General features: G+C 35.3%; 1 protein-coding gene across 1 annotated transcript; it reads left to right on the forward strand.

Moving 5' to 3' along the window:
* The first annotated feature begins 7,479 nt into the window (after positions 1-7,479).
* Positions 7,480-11,236, forward strand: LOC144979045 (uncharacterized). Its single transcript, XM_078925661.1, has 3 exons — positions 7,480-7,504; positions 9,201-9,407; positions 10,557-11,236. The coding sequence occupies exons 1-3, from the start codon at positions 7,480-7,482 to the stop codon at positions 11,234-11,236; spliced, it is 912 nt and encodes a 303-aa protein (XP_078781787.1).
* Positions 11,237-14,160: the final 2,924 nt, after the last annotated feature.

The raw sequence follows: 14,160 nt of genomic DNA on the forward strand, positions 1-14,160 counted from the left end.
TATATATATATATATATATATATATATATATATATATATATATATATATATATATATATATATATATATATATATATATAGAATATCCAAATGCACAAAAATGTAAAAATATACAACCAAGAACCAATAGCAACACTTTATATATTAATATGATAAATTGAGATAGGCCATACCTCTAGCACCACGGCCGAAGCTTTTGGCATGCTTGACTCTGAAGTCAACACGAATTGGACGTGGCGTTAGATCAAAGAGGGTAACATTTTTATTTACCAAACATTTTTATTGTTGCTAAATAATACAAAGTAATACTTTCGCATCAGAAAAAAATAACTCGCAAGTTCCTATTTCTCTATTACAATAAAATTGATACCACGAATGACAAAAGCGGCGCACAAACAAGGGAGTTATAAATCATTCATAGTAATATTTTCTTTTTTAAGTTTTCAATAATTGTCATCAAAGTTATTTTTCATCACCAAAGTAGTAATTTTTGTCCGATTATTGCCAAACAAAGTGCAATGTCAATGATTTACACCCGCGAATAAATAAGGATCAAATCGCAATTTCTACAGCAGATTTGATTTTTGTCGCAAATTGATAAAATCTCAGAGCACAAATATTCCTAACCATTTTTATCTTCTAACGTGAAACGCAGGCTCCATCTTGGTTCTGAATTTTTGTGACGAGAGAAAAGTAAAGAGACTTTGATCACGTGATCAAAAATTATCGTTCGTCTCACCCGACGAGTGAAAATCGTTAACTTGGTATTGGTCAGTACTTTCCAACAAGCGCCAGCGCCTGGGGGTCAGTTCTGACCATTAGCCTATTTGATCATTATTATGATTATTATTATTATTATTATTATTATTATTATTATTATTATTATTATTATTATTATTATTATTATTATTATTATTATTATTATTATTATTATTATTATTATTATTATTATTATTCTGATTATTATTATTATTATTATTTTATTATTATTTTTACTAGTAAAAAGCTCGCAATTTCGCGGGGAAAGAACTATTTCCATTCGATATTGTACCCACCGTAATTTAATGAGGGCAGATTGGTAAGGAACGTTGTCCGTGTAAATTGGTACATCCTCTGTTGATTTTTCTTTGTGGCCCAACATAGCCTCTGACCCTTGACACAGCAACATGCAGTTGTCCGTGTGTGATAACAGGTTGTGATAAGAAAATCAACTGTGAAAGGTGGCGTTTTTATATACCTCCGTTGGAGGTGTACAAAAACGCACCGTTGAATGTTAAGCCTAATTTTTATAGACGAAGACATACCGTGGACGTTTCTGATTTCCCCTTTATCAACAAAACACGACGAATAAGACACTAAGGACGGATGAGAGATTGTAGTGTGAATGGCGTAGATAAGGTAAATAGACATAAACAATGATGGGACAGGAAGTTTTTGAAAAAAAAAAAAACAAGAAGGAAAAAAAAACCCAATTAAATGATAAAGATGAGGTAAACGAATGCAATGATGATAATGATAAAATATAAAATGATGACAATCAACGTGTACATATAAATGCACGTGGACAACACATTGAATGGTCCCGATGTTGGTTTTTATAATATAATAATAATAAATAATAATAATAATAATAATAATAATAATAATAATAATAATAATAATAATAATAATAATAATAATAATAATAATGATATAATAATAATAATAATAATAATAATAATAATAATAATAATAATAATAATAATAATAATAATAATAATAATAATAATAGATTAATTTAAGGTTTTAAATATATGTCCAGTAACTATAACAACAAAAATGATGGTTTTCTCAATAAAAGTAAACATTTTTAAAATGTCCACAATGGGATTGAACCCAGTACATTCAAGATTAGAGTCTGACAGCGTATCCACCGGCTACGGAGCCACCTGACTGTTCATAACATTTAATAAGGTTTTTCTAAACCCTTATACGTATTACCTTCAATGCAAGTTCTATTTTCTGGTTTTAAATTTCGATTTTTTAAAGATTATTATTACAATTTTTAATTTATTACCAAAGAAATTAGACCTGGGTATTATCAACCCGAAACCATCACGTTGAAAGCATCAATAATAATACTTTGTGTCATAAATAGATGAAAACTGTTGAAAATTTAGTGTGGATCTGAAATCCTTAAATTAATTAAGTGAATACATTATTTCGAATGCATCGATTTGCGTAAAAACGCCAAACTGACAACTTTTTACAGTTTCGAAAATTCGTTGTTTTTGAGAGTGTTTGTGTCGTCGGTGCGTAATTTATTCTATCTGTTTGACTCAACGAACTTTCAAACTGACTTTAAATTATAAAAGGAAATCAAGTTATCTGTTTATCTATCTGTAAAAAATACATTTCTAATTTCCTTAACTTTCAATTGAGTTGTGCGCCGTATAATTATTTTCATTGACTCAAATAAGCACAATTCTCTCCACAACGCTATATTTTATAAAGAAATGATGATGATGATGATGATTATTATTATATTATTATTATTATTATTATTATTATTATTATTATTATATTATTATTATTATTATTATTATTATTATTATTATTATTATTATATTATTATTATTATTATTATTATTATTATTATTATTATTATTACTATATTATTATTATTATTATAATAATAATAATAATAATAATAATAATAATAATAATAATAATAATAATAATAATAATAATAATATAATTATTATTATTATTACTATTATTATTATTATTATTATTATTATTATTATTATTATTATTATTATTATTATTATTATTATTATTATTATTATTATTATTATTATTAGCTACTCTTCAATCCCGTTTCACATATGAAAGAAAAAACTATTTTAATAAAGCAATACAGGGCTGAGAGATAACACCATCATTGATACGTCTGTTTGCAATATTAGTAGCGTTAGGGCAGATAAGCATGACCTCATATTTTCTAGTTTTGTTCCCTATAGATAGTATACGCTTGGCTAATAAGCTCACAGCATTGCCATCCGAAAGTATAACAGACCAACACACAAAACTATGTGACTATGTTTAACCATGAACTTTTATAGTCTTGTTAATATATACTTTTATATTCGGATAATACGGTTAAGTGAGCATTTCTCATAAACCCGATTAACAGAAAACAATAACAATTACCCAAGTGACGTCAACTTTTTTTTTATCTATACAATATTGTAACAGATGAGGCCTACATATCATGGTGCATTCTGCACAGCCGTTAAAACAATTAGAAATATTTTCTAGTTTTGTTCCCTATAGATAGTACACTATCAATGGACGCTATTGTTTGGGTAATCAAATTCATTTTTGACGACCCTAATTATACTTTCGTTTATGGATAGTGTGCACTTGGCTAGAAAGCTTATAACATTACAATAAAGAAATGGAACGGACTAACACACAAAACTATGTGTGACCTTAAACGTTTATAGTCTGGTTCAGACAGTTTAATGATATCGATTTTCTCATAACCGTCAAGTTCATTCTATCTATAGATAGAATGCCCTTGGCCAAGGAGTTCATAACATTGCCATCCGGAAGTATAACGGACCAACACACAAACTCTGTGTAACCATGAACTTTTATAGTCTGGTTAATACAGTTTAGTGAGAACAACAGACAAACGCGGATGGCAAAAACAATAACAAATGCTTGAGTGACGTCATCTGCATACTCTCTATAGAAGGCACAGTTCTTTGTTATAGGTTCTACACAGCCATTTTAGTTATGAGTTCTCATTAAATTGTGACCCTTCACCTTAAAACGCTATTAATTCGGGTTGGTTAAGATGATGAAAATTGAATATATAGCCAGAAATATCAGACTTACATTGACTTTATTGAGGAGAATGGATACCATATTTAGGGTGCTATTGCCAATAATTTATATTTTTGACCAGTTCAACAATTAAATTCGGCTTTTAAGCATATGGTTCATTTTGACATAATACCGTTATGAGTCAACGGGTCACAATTATGCATCGGACAATAAACCTTCAATGTTATCTATAGACATCCAGCTGCGGATAATATGAGTATTATACCTAAGTGCATGACACCAATCCTGACAGTGAAAGCTGCGCGTAGGGTAACTCGAACGAATAAATAGGCCATTTTTCTCGCAGCATCTGACGCAAACGCTTTCATTTCCCTTCTATAAATTTGTTCGGGAAACCTAGTGACAGTAAACTGCTAGAGGTTGTGCACTCAAAAAGTAATAAACAAAGAAAAAATGAATATATATGAATATGAATAACAGCTTCAAAATAGGACAACCAACAACAACAACAACAAAAAACAAAAAACCGATACATTTCGGGCTCAAAAACCATTCTTCAGCCAAAAAATAACAACAAACATTGAAGACATTCATTACTTTTTGTTTAAAAACGCCGATCAACGGCAGGTAAATATCCAGCAGCGCCTCCTTTCTGTATACAAATCTTGGAAAGGATTTGCCAATTATTTCTATGCCACGATCTAGTTTTTTAGTAATGCATTTATGATTCATTAATTTGTTGGGGTTTTTTTTGTGTTGGCTGAAAAATGAATTTGAGCCCGAAACGTTTCGTGTTTGGTATTTTGTTCTCTATTTTTGAAGCTGTTGTTTTTATTTCATGTTTATTAGTTTTGGATAACCTACTTTTCTATAATAGTTATTTTCTTATTCGTGAGTACAACTTAAAAGTTTAAATACACCATAGTGAGCAGTAATTCAAATTTTACATTAAAAAAGGTTTATTAATCAAGAAAAGTAGTCCCTCAAAGCGAGAGCCATGCATGACGTCCATGGAGCCGGAGAAAATTCCGGTTTCTACAGCATGGAACGGACAATAGTAAATAGTGCTTGCTATCCTTTGGACAGGACACTATCGCAAAGTACAGTCAGTCAAATCTAATAGAATCAATTACCAAATGACTGTTGGGTGGTCAGAGGTAAATCTCGATTGCACCCGGGATCGATCTTGTTCCCGTTACGTGTGAAGCGAGTGCTTTACCAAATGATCTATGGAGATCCCTGTTAGAGCAAACAATGAAATATGACTGATAAATTTTGACTATGAGGTGGTCTCGTGAAACAACATGGGCATTGTTTTTTTATGGAATTTGAGTTATGGATTGAAAAGAAGTTGACAATTCTCGTCATTTTTCACCCCATTTCATGAAAAAATGTTAAGAATTGACAAAGTGCTGGTCATTTGAGGAAAGTAATCTGTTGAGTAATAGTTTTGATAAAAATTGGATTGAAAGAAAGTAAGTTCAACATTAATGTCTGTAAACTGAGTGCATTCATTTTTGTCTCCTGTTCAAGTTCAAGTTCAAAGTCTTTATCTGCAAGAGGCGGATTGGCCATCAATGCAGGTTTTAAATAATTATGCGGTGACTTTCTCCATTATTGTGTTATTGAGTTGAAATATAAATGTTTAATAGTTGACAAATTTGTTGTTGTTGGAAATATGTAGGATTTCTGGTGGGGGGAGTGTTCCATTCCTTGATGGTTCTTGGGAAGAAACTTTTTTTTATATTTGTTGGTTCTGTGTGTTGGGGTTGTGAACTTACTGTTATGAAAATTTATTGTGGAAGTACAGTGTTGTTTTGTGAAATACTGTGGTAGAGTTATTGCTGTTTTGTTGGAACGTACTGTTCTGTGTAGAAGTTGGAGGCGTTTTTCTTACCGCATACTCTCCAGTGTTTTCCACCGCAACAGTTTCAGGGCCTCAGTAACGCATCCTGGTTCGCATAAGAAGTAATTGTTGGTGACAAACCTCGGAGCTGTCCTTTGAACGTGTTTGACTGCCTTGATATGACCTTGCTGATAAGGATCCCACACTGTGCACGCGTATTCTAATACGGGTCTGACTTAAGCATTATAATATGTCTGATCTTCCACATTTGGTGGGCTCTGGTACAGGTTCGCCTCAGGAAGGCAAGGCTACGATTTTCTTTTGCCACAATATTATCAACATGTTGGTCGGTCCCATTTCAGTGATTTGTTTAGTTGGATTCCCAAGAAGGGGAATGTGTCCACGTGTTTTAATAACTGACCGCTTATTTCGTGAATAATTAGTGTGTCTTAGACGGCATACATTTCTGTAATTTACTCTAAACAAAATCATGAAACATACCAACAAACGTGTAACCAAAAACGTTTATATTACTATTCAAACATTTATTTAGTGAAAGCTGATCTTCCAAAGGTGTTCTAAAAACAACAGCATTATGGGCTTTACAATGCTCTGTACCCAGTGGCCTTGAGCATGCCATTCCTCCCTAGCTCGATTTGGGGCGCTGTCCTGTGGCTGTCACCTGGGCTATTCAATTCTTCCAGTGTAATAAGGAAAGGGCCCGAATTTCGACAGTCGCACTAAAGTCGACATTTTTAGAGAGCCTTCCCTCCAACATATTTTCACCTAAATTTATGTTTTTTTGGACACAAAAACATTGATGTCACTTGACCGCCGATGAATTTTCTTTCTCTTTCTTCTACTTTCCGATTTAAAAAACGGTTGGAAAATGTTGTATTGTTTAATGCGTAAACTTACGATTCACGAAATCCGCTTCAACATCCGCCATTGTGCAAACGTTTAAGGGATGGCCCTAATTTCGACACCTGCTCCAGGAAAAGTCGGGGTTTGTGAGATTTAGAAACTTCTAGATTGTTAAATATAAGTATAATTTTATTCCAGATACCTTTACTATTTGATCTATGTAATATATCATGCATTTCAGGCCCGAATCTAACCAAAATTGACTAAAACTTTTTCTACACACTGTTTAATATAAGTGCACATCTAATGAAGGGGGTGACGTCATTTGAACACACATTTTCTTGTTAAATTTATCAACATATGAACAGAGAGAGAGAGAGAGAGAGAGAGCGAGACAGAGAGAGAGAGAGCGAGACAGAGAGAGAGAGAGATAGATAGAGAGGGCGAGACAGAGAGAGAGAGATAGAGAGAGAGGGCGAGACAGAGAGAGATAGAGAGAGATAGAGATAGAGAGAAAGAGAGAGGCAGAGAGAGAGAGAGAGCGAGACAGAGAGAGAGAGAGCGAGAGAGAGAGCGAGACAGAGAGAGAGAGAGAGCGAGACAGAGAGAGAGGGAGAGCGAGGCAGAGAGAGAGAGAGAACGAGACAGAGAGAGAGAGCGAGAGAGAGAGAGAGAGAGACAGAGAGAGAGAGAGAGAAAGAGAGATCAAAAAGAATGTTTTAGACCTGTTTAGGAGTTTATTTTATGCAAGACTTTAACATAACGAAGTTTATCTTAAGCTGACAGCAGTGTATTTAAATGAGGTCCAGTCCCCGAGTTATTGCCCTGAGGTGACAGGGTGTTAATTTTAAGTACCAGTTCTGCTTGACTGTGGCTCTGCCGCTCTGTGTTTCTATGTTGTGAAGGACGGCGATTTGGATGTCATGCAATCCTCGATGACTGGACCAATTGAATTGACAGGTTTGTCCTCGTCGCTTTCGATGGACCGCGGATGTTGTCCAAACCTGTCGCGTAATATATTTCCCATTTCCCCCCATATGTCTTGTGGCAAAGTTTGCAGATGAATGCGTAGATTCAATTCCGATCCGTGCAGATGAAGGCGTGCCTGATGCCGCACACTCTATCCGGGAAACTGATGGTGCTTTCCACGAATATATGTGGGCATGTCCGCCATCTTCAACGTCCACAAAGCTGTGTCTTAAGTTGACTGTTGGCCATGTCTATAGACATCCGGCTCAAACTGCGGTCCCGTCTGTAAGACATTAAAAGTGATTAATTGAATATATCCCCGGTGTTTACATGTTCCTGGAGAATGTGACGATAGTTGTTTTTTTTTTTTTTGTTTTTGTTTTTTTAATTTTGATGACTTTCTTGTTGTGTGGGTGACTTGTGATGAGGGAGATGGGTCTGTCTCTTTTGGTGTTTCCGCTGTTAACTGGTCTCATGGCAGCCTCCACAGAGATGTCGACCTTGTCGACCGCTTGTTTCAATATTATGTGTTCAGGGTATTGGCGGTTGGGGAAGAAGTTATGCATTTTTTCCTTCTCCACCCTGAAGTTCTCATCATCATGGCAGATTCGTCTTAATCCGAGCAGCTGTGACTCTGGAATGGAATTTTTTACCATGTTTACAGTAATAATTTGTGACGTCAGATTATCAAACTCTAGATTAAAAAAAAGAAGTATCATTTAAGGAGTTACGATATTTGAACCGATTGAGGGGTAGAATAAAATATTTCCTACACTCTTGCGTTTTGAAATTCGAACTTTGTTCCCAACGCGCACTCGTAAGCTCGTGCAGCGGTTGGGAAAACATCCTGAATTCCAAAAAAAACAAGAGACTTCATTTGGAAAAACCTATAATTTCTTAGAAAAATCAGAATAGCTATATTATGCTTTGAATGCGTGGAATAGTATACGATTCTTCCACTCTTGCTATCTGGAATTCCGGACGTGATTCCTGCCGCTGCATGAGCTTGCGAGTGCGCGTGTGAACAAAGTTCGAATTCCAAAACGCAAGACATTAAGAAATCATGTATTCTACCCAACAATCGATTTATATTTCGTCATTGTAAATAAAAGATATCTTTGAAAACATTGAAATGATATTTCTTTGTAAAGAATCTGATTTTTAGTAAATTTTACACTTGATAATCTGAAGTCACAAATTATTATTGTCAACACGATATCATTACGCGTTACCATTTAGGGAGAGGGATAGACAAACAAAATAACTTCATGGATTGCAGAATATTTCCGCGCACTTAGTTCTTTAAAATAAGGTGTAACAGACAGCTGATTGGCAATTGAACATAATCTTTTGGTGCGCATGAATACAAATCCATTGTTTTTCGTTTTTTAAGTCAAATTGTCATACAAGGAGAAGGAGAAAAAACAAATTATGACAAATCGAAGTAGTACTACAATACAACTGATCACGAAATATCTAAGAATCTTACTTGGAGGGTTGGATTAAACGTTTTCTTTCATTTCTTTGTATTTATTGAACTTGCCATCTTTTTTATTGTGGAAGAACACATACTAGCAAGCTCGCAGTGTTATTTGGCACGGTAAGAATAACTCGTCTAAAAAGTACACAGAAATGAAAGAATCTTATATTAATGATTTCAAAGTTTTGTTGTTCTTTCTCATTCCAGTGATAATGAGCCAACCGGCCAAGGAGACGTTTTGGAAATGGAGCACTCTGATTGGGTCGTGTTTTCAGATGTTCATATGCGGATTCCCATATTACTGGGGAAACTTGACTGTCTATACAGGGTCGTACATCTGGCATCAAGTACACTCAGAATCCGCAGCAATGGCGGCCTGGGTGTTACCCCTCTATCTCAACGGCACCGCATTCGGTGAACTTTTTGCCGGATGGTTTGTTCGACACATCGGAAGATCATGGATGATGTTAATTGGAATTGTGACTCAGTGTTCTGGTATAACTTTAGTGTATGACTTGACTTGACTTGACTTGACTTAGATGCCTTTCGCGTCTCGACCGAAAGATCGGGTCGCCTTGGCTGTTTCCAGTATTTCCTGTGTGAGGTGTCTCCAATATTGCCGGTCCTCTGCTAGGGTTCTCAGATTTTCAAGGTCCCCTGCCGTTATGAGACTAATGCTTTGTCCAAGTGTTGTGAGGTTTTTGTTTAGGATCACGGGGAGTGTTGTGATCGGTCTTCCTCTGAAAAGGTTCCCGTGTTTTTGGAAGTATCCCGACATGGCTTGGTTTGCTGGTATGTTTTTGTCCCTGCGTAGTATGTGACCGAAAAGGTGCCATCGTTGTTGTAAAATGTCAAGGGAGATTGGTCTTTCTTTTGTGATCTTATAGAGTGATTCATTTGAGATCTTTTTGGGGTATTTGATGTCCAGTACCCTTCTTAGCTGTGTGCGATGGAAGGCATCCAGATGTTCTTCTTCGGATTTTGTCAACGCCCAAGTGCCGCAGTTATACAGAAGTACCGGTTTTACAAGAGCATGGTACAGTTTCAGTTTGGTTTTTCTCTTTATTTTGTCACCTCTAATCCATACATTGGTGAGTTTACTGAGTGCGGCGTTTGATAGCTGTTTTCTTCTTTGTACATCCTCGGTGTCTCCAATTAGTGAGCCGACTTTCTTTGTTCTTTTCCATTCCTCTTTGATACGATCGACAGAGGAAAACTTTTGGAGATATTAACAGAAATAGTAGACGAAGACGAGCTCCGAATAATCCGATTTCTCCTCAGCAACACAAAGATACAACCAAGGATATACGGGGCCACAAAACAGACGCAGTTCGAAAGTAACATCGGGACCCCCCAAGGAGATAGTCTGAGCCCGATTCTGTTCACAATATACTTAGAACACGCTCTGAAAGAAGTTCGAAAAGTCATTCCAAAACCAACGACTCATATTGAGAATGCAATCCCTAGAGAAATCGCCTATGCAGATGATGTCGATTTTATTGGATCAACACCAGCAAATATAGACATCATACAAAATACCCTCATGAAATATAACCTCTTTAGTGTATGTGGTCATAAATTCCGACGATTCAATGGTTTTGTTTAGTATCTGCCTTGGACTCGTGCAGGGTTTCGGGTCTGGGGTTAGTAAAATGATGGCAACATGCATTGTCATCGACTTGATGGGTAACCGAGCTGGGTTTTTTATTGGTTTTATTCGGGCATTTATGCTTATAGGTGCGATTGTTACCAGTCAAACTGTAACATTTTGGATTAATCCCAATAATGACACTCCAGTAACAACATCTGCATCTTTGACATTTTTTTACCAACCACTCCTTCTTGAAAAAGTACCATCCACATTTCTGATAATTGGATTTGTTTACCTTGGTCTTGGCTTACTCAGTATTTTGATGATAAAGAACAAATCGTCTGTGGAGAAAAAAACAGGATCTCATATTCTTTTATATTCCTCAATGGACAACAAAACCAAATCTTCGGATAGCGACACAAATCTTCCATATAAAGCTGACTCTCAAATGCAGACAGATGACATTTTAAAAACCACAGATCTCTCACCCAAAAAAGTTCTTAGATCAGTTGAGTTCTATGTTTTATTCATCAACCTGTCCTTATGTACATTTGGATTCATTTCAATCCTGAATTACGGCAAGTCTTACGGCCAGTTGTATATAAAATCTGACCTTTTCCTAACCACTATAGGAATATCGTATCAGGGTTGACCATGATTGTATTTCTGCTCTATGGTGTTTTACTGGATATGGTCAGCAGTAAAACATGTCTTATTATTTACGGCTCTATTCTTTCATTGTCCAGCATCTTCTTCTATTTTTCACCCAAAATCAGCATTTGGGTATTTTGTGGTACTTACGTAATGTTGTGTTGTAACGCTTCGTCTATCATGGGAATTTACTCTGTCGTCATTGCAAGAACATTTGGGAGAACCCAAATGGCAATGAATTTCGCCATGATAACTTTTGCTTGCCTTCCGAGTGACCTAATTCTGCCTCAAATCATGGAATTCATCGTTAACCACCTAGGATAGTTTTACATCTATGCCCTGTCTTCCTTTTTCAGCCTCATTGGTTTGGTGTTGATTATCGTTATTCTGAAAAACTAACTTTGATAACATTTAACACATTCTGACAACTCTTAACGACCAGCGAAGCTATATGTAAAACAAAAATATTCACCAATGATAAACCCACGGGTCATAGTACTCACATCAACAGAAGCATCACTGAGGGCGGTAACAATTTTTTATGTTTATTAGTGGAGTCTCTTCAGCGCTAAGAAACTCAGTAACCGCATGCTGTTTCAAAACCAGTTTCTTTTTTATGGGAGGCGGGGGGGGGGGGGTGAGAGGGGGGGGGTTTGTGCTTTTATTGTGGGTGCGATAAGCTCAATGCTCTGGGTTCAAACCTAATATGAGCGCTATGGTTATCGCTACCAGCTGCGGCACTCCATCTACACCACAAATGGCTCGCGTTTAATCTAGGGTGAGTAAGAATAGCCTTAGAATCCCTCACAACTGACTGTAATAGTAACAAGTGAGTAGAGAAAATCGTAACACCCATAACAATAATAACAATTATATACAAAAGTTTACTTAGATGTTACAAGAAAATATAGAGAGAATGAGTGAAAGGTAGAATGCAGATTGTGGATGATGTATATTTGACAAATTAATTATCATTCCGCTATAATATATTTAATCTCAGGAAGAATGACTCTATTTGAGTGGATCTGATTTCTTATTTATCTATTTATTTATATAATTTTAATCATATGTAGGTGATAGATTTGACAATGGTATAAGCCTGTTTGGCTTACCTTTAATCCAGCCGCTTGATTGTTCTGTACCCTTCTAATGACTGGATTGTATCAGCAATTTCAAGGGTTGGTTCTGAGTTCCAGGGTTATTCTGGGTTCCAGTGAATGTTCTGGTGCCGGGGAATGTTCTGGGCTGGCAAGGATTGTTCAGGGTGTCACGGAGTGTTCCGGCGCCAGAGACTGTTAGGAGAGACTAGGAAGGACTGACAGGATCGTTCTGGTGCTAGGCAAGGACCAGGGATTGACTAACATGAGGAATCAAGTGTTTAAAGTCATAGAGCCAATTCTAGTTTATCGTTCGTCAACGTTTCGTCCTTGAGCGACACATCATAATAGCTTTTATTTGATGACCAAAGGCAAAGAGAACAGTAACTCCATGAAAATCATAATAATTATTGTTATTACATTTGGATGTCAAAAATCAACTGACAGTTGAATTATTTTACATGATGTGAGATTAACAGGGTTATGTCCCTTATATTTTATAATTTAGAAATTGTAATTTTGATTATGATGTATGGCAGGGGATTTGCGGTAGATTACAGATATCACCTAATATACATATTGAATGCAGGTGGAAATAATATCATGGATCATTAACAAATGTTAACTGCAGTATAATATACTTATTATACGCATAGTTTTGTACAAGTACTTCAACTTACGAACATCCATAAAATAAATCAAAACTAAACTATACACATATAATAATAACAATAATAATAATAATAATAATAATAATAATAATAATAATAATAATAATAATAATAATAATAATAACAATAACAACAATAATAATAATAATAATGATAATAATAATAATAATAATAATAATAATAATAATAATAATAATAATAATAATAATAATAACAATAACAACAACAATAATAATAATAATAATAATAATAATAATAATAATAATAATAATAATAATAATAATAAGAAGAAGAAGAAGAAGAAGAAGAAGAAGAAGAAGAAGAAGAAGATATTGAATTCACAGTAATATCTCATTCCACTATGAATATACATGACAATAATGAATTACGTTCAACCGAGAGATACACGTTTTAAATTTGAGAGCTGTTCGTTCTTTCTTGCATTTGTTATTATATGTGTCTTTATGTCTCAGTTGTGAGATGAATTGTTAAATGAGGTGTTATCTTTAAGTGGATCCAGAAATCCTAGATATTAGCAACGACAACAAATTTGGTCAACTGTTAAACATTTTTATCTTTGAACTCAATATCATAATAAAGGAGAAAGTCACCACATAATTGTTTAAAATCTTCAGTGATGGGCAATCCGCCTTTTACAGATACAGACGTTGCACTAAAAAAATAGAGCTTTTATATAGCGCAATATCCACTAAATGTGCTCAAAGCGCTTTACAAGGGGTCCCTGCTCAACAGCAATATTTAACATTTAGGAAAGGACATGACGCATGTTAAGCGAAATTACAATTTTTCGGACAAAGACAACGCTGTTAACGGCCAGGTACTCATTTTACACCTGAGTCTCGTGAGAGAATGTGAGTAAAGAGCCTTCTCCAAGGACTCAACTACGCGCCGAGCGAGGCTAGAACCCAGGACCGAGTGTCATACCACTAGACCACATAGCCGCACTAGTGGACTAAACAGTTATACAATCCAGCATGGTTTCCTCGGGACTTGCAAAAACCGTACTTTACCATAACGACTTGATCAGGAAAGGGGCGGGGGGGGGGGGGGGGGAGGGGGGAGGTGGTGAGATGGGGCTCAGTAGAATGCACCCGAAATTTTCCTAAGTTTGAATATCCATCACGTTACGTTGCCTT

The sequence above is a fragment of the Berghia stephanieae genome, chromosome 8 (assembly GCF_034508935.2).
Source record: "Berghia stephanieae isolate SIO BIC M18660-M18661 chromosome 8, UCSD_Bste_1.3, whole genome shotgun sequence".
In the NCBI taxonomy this organism is placed as follows: Eukaryota; Metazoa; Mollusca; class Gastropoda; order Nudibranchia; family Aeolidiidae; genus Berghia; species Berghia stephanieae.

Bases quoted from the DNA above. Each gene is read 5' to 3' on its own strand.
- LOC144979045 (XM_078925661.1), top strand. From the start codon at position 7,480: ATGACTGGACCAATTGAATTGACAG. The intron at 7,505-9,200 runs GTTTGTCCTCGT...TTCTCATTCCAG, and splicing joins TGGACCAATTGAATTGACAG to TGATAATGAGCCAACCGGCC. The intron at 9,408-10,556 runs GTGAACTTTTTG...TAACCTCTTTAG, and splicing joins TCTCAACGGCACCGCATTCG to TGTATGTGGTCATAAATTCC.